We start from the raw sequence: 3,379 nt of genomic DNA on the forward strand, positions 1-3,379 counted from the left end.
CTTTTAGTAATGACTTTGTTTGCCTCTAGGTGTTCGTTGATTCGTTGTTTGATTATCTTTTCCAGGATCTTCCCAGGTATTGAGGTCAGGCTGATAGGTCTGTAATTTCCTGGGTCCATTTTTTTTCCTTTTTTGAGGATGGGAACTACATCAGCTCTTTTCCAGTCCTCTGGTAGTTCCCCTGTGCTCCAGGATCTTTTTGTCATAGAACAATTAGAGATCAGTTTTGCACCCTTACCTTGCTTCACTGATTTTGCATTCCTGCGGTTTTTCAATTTATTCTTTTCCTAGATAACACAAACCAGATGAAAATACACTGACATTTTTCATATATAGTTGAATGTCATTTTCACTCTTTTGCAATATTTATTTTTTGCTTAGTATTTTAAACTACCAACAGATATATTGTATATAAATGAAACAAATAAACTAAATATATTATATATATAATCTGCCATTTAGAACAAATAACCATTTTAAACTTTCTAGTGCAGTAGTATTCTCTGAATGGTAAATTTCAACATGTCAACTAATTTCTAATTTCCAGTAGTGAAATAGTGGTATGTGTTACTTTTAAAAATCTGATTTTGCAATATTTTTTTCTGATAAAAAGCAAAGCAAGATTTCCAATAATCTTCTTTGTTCCCTTTTGTTTTAATGTAAAATCACAATGTTATCGTATTTATATGTATACAATGTGTATATTTTGTTTTGTTTTGTTTGACACAATAAATAATAGTTAATAGTTCTAAAAATATTATAAATATAAAAGGATTGATTGAATTTATGTGGCAAATTCTTATCACTACAAGTTTCATTATAGCCTTCTGGCTACTCTTTCAGTTAAAGAAATCACATTTACTTACCTCTTCTTCATCTGCATTTTCTTCTTCCTCTTCAGAATCTAAAAGCAGCTTTCTTTTCCTTCGAAGCCGCTTGGAGGGTCTATCAGTTTCACGCACCTGACTGTTATTTGTCTGTTTTCCACAGTTGGTGGTATTGTCCTTAGACAGTCTACCAAAAGATGCAATTACATGCACTTAGAAAACATGGTCTTTAACAGGGGTTCCCAACCCCCGGTCCATGGACCAGTACCAGGCTGCAGCATGCCAGCAACTGGTCTGCACAAATAAGCAAAGCCCCATCTGCAAAATGCAGGAAGCACACAAAACCACGCACCCTTCGGTCTGCGGGAAAACTTCTCTCCATGGAACCGGTCCCTGGTGCCCAAAAGGTTGGGGACCTCTGGTCTTTAAGATGGCATCAAAGGCTAACCTATTTTAAATCTGCACCATTTTCTTCTCTACAAACCTAACAATTTAAATAATATTGTTGAGGCTCTACCTTCTTCGGAGGTAATGTGCATGACAGTATATATGTGGCTATATCTGATACTACCTGCCTCATACTCTCATTCATAGTTAGATAATTTGAAGTTTTTAAGAAGAGACAGGACAGCCATTTGTCTGAAATGGTAAAGGGTTTCCTGCCTGAGCAGGGGGTTGGACTAGATAACCTTCAAGTTCCCTTTCAACTTTTTTATTTATATTTATATTATTATTATTATTATTATTGTTGTTGTTGTTGTTTTAATTAACATTGGTACTTCAGCATGCATTTAGGGCTGTGCTCCATTTATCATTGCTGATTCTTCTGCATTACTGCTCTTTGTTTTATATTATTGTTTTATATTATTGATTAGCCACTTTATTAAAGTCTTTTGAATTGGTCCGGCATAGACACCAAGGCTGCAATACATGGGAATAGTAAGCCGCAAGAATGGTTTAATGTGGAGCATTAACTCAACTGCTTAGCAAACAGTTGTCATTCTTAGTTCTACATTCCAATCTGATTTTTAAGGCTGTGTTGTCTGTTCAGGAAAATAATGGATATTCTCCATTTGGAAAGCTCCATTTGGCTGGCTCAGGAATTCTGAGAGTTGAAGTCCACGAGTCATAAAAGAGCCAAGGTTGCCTACCCCTGCCTAGCCTAACTAGAAAACTTAAATAAACCAACAATGAACTGACATATTACTCTGACTCAACACGATATACAGTATGAATGTGGTTAATTTGTTTAGTATTAATTCCCCCTAACCAGAAATGTATGGATTTTATGGACACGAAAACCATAGACAAAAATGAAGTCACTTGAAGCATTGGCCCAGAGTTGCACTGATGAGACAGGTGATCATATAAATGGAAATAAATCAATATATACATACATTGTGTAACTGCACACAGAATGTATGATATAATAGCCTACAATGGGGGAAATCCAAGAGGGGCATTGCAAAGTTAAGAAAAAAATTGCATTTTGTATTAACGCCATAAGTTGTTGGGCTCCTTTTTCTATTTCCCTCTGAAGCAATGTGTCAACGCTGCTAATATTGAATATTCTTGCCTTGACAAAATATGCAGAACTGTCTGGTACTTTTAGAGTTAATTCAGATGAGAATGAGAGAGGAGAGAAAGGCTTGTGGAACGGAAGTGAATCTTTGCCCTCCAGGTTAATTGGAAGATGTGAATCATGACCCCAAAATAGGGGAAGGGAAATGCCTGGAATGTTATGTGCAAAGGAAGGGAAATTCAGATCTTGGCATTCTCCATGCTGTGCTGACACTCCTTTACACTCCTTTACACTAATAAAGGCTTTTTAGGTTAAACCATGCCTGAAAGTTCTTTGAAGTGTTTAATTAGTCAGACACATGATACAATGATCACAATGCACACCTTCAATTTTTAATTAAAAAAAATAATTGAATTAAAGCAAACAGAGATCCCGCTACAAAAGATATTCCACTGCCGATATTGATTCTGATATGATTGAGTCATTTGCACAGTCCCATTTCTTGCCCTTCTGTTGGTTCTCAATGTCCTTTCCAAAACATGGATATGAGAATCCAGAGGTCACTGTTGAATACTAGCCTTTTAGAAATGATTTGCACAGTTCAAAAACTGTGGATGTGAACCTTTCATCCTCTTATTTCTTTAAAGAGAACTTTCCAACATAGATGTGCTCTATACTGTTATAGCTACAACTGAGCCCAAAATTTCTGTTGCTAAGTGAGACATTTGTTAGGTGAGTTTTGCCCCATTTTATGACCTTTCTTGCCACAGTTGTTAAGTGAAACACTGCAGTTGTTAAGATAGTAACAAGATTGTTGCAAATCTGGCTTCCCCATTGACTTTGCTTGTCAAAAGGTCGCAAAAGGTGATCACATGACCCTGGGACACTGCAACAGTCATAAATATGAACTAATTGCCAAGTGTCTGAATTTTGATCACATGACCATAGGTTGTAAGTTTGAAAAATGGTCTTAAGTCTTTTTTTCAGTTTGGTCAGTAAATGAACTGTTATAAGTCGAGGACTACCCCAA

The 3,379-nt window shown here is 36.1% G+C and overlaps 1 protein-coding gene across 1 annotated transcript in view; it reads right to left on the minus strand.

Moving 5' to 3' along the window:
- LOC107286029 (lethal(3)malignant brain tumor-like protein 4) overlaps positions 1 to 3,379 on the minus strand; it is a 43,045-nt gene that overhangs the window by 38,489 nt on the left and 1,177 nt on the right. Inside the window, exons 2-3 of the mRNA XM_015814324.1 lie at positions 867 to 1,014; positions 239 to 287 (exon numbers count right to left, since the gene is read on the minus strand). Coding sequence (XP_015669810.1) covers positions 239 to 287; positions 867 to 1,014 — 197 coding nt within the window. The remainder of the gene's footprint in view (positions 1 to 238; positions 288 to 866; positions 1,015 to 3,379) is intronic.

Source organism: Protobothrops mucrosquamatus, unplaced genomic scaffold (genome assembly GCF_001527695.2).
Source record: "Protobothrops mucrosquamatus isolate PMUCROS unplaced genomic scaffold, P.Mucros_1.0 scaffold237, whole genome shotgun sequence".
NCBI classification, from domain to species: domain Eukaryota; kingdom Metazoa; phylum Chordata; class Lepidosauria; order Squamata; family Viperidae; genus Protobothrops; species Protobothrops mucrosquamatus.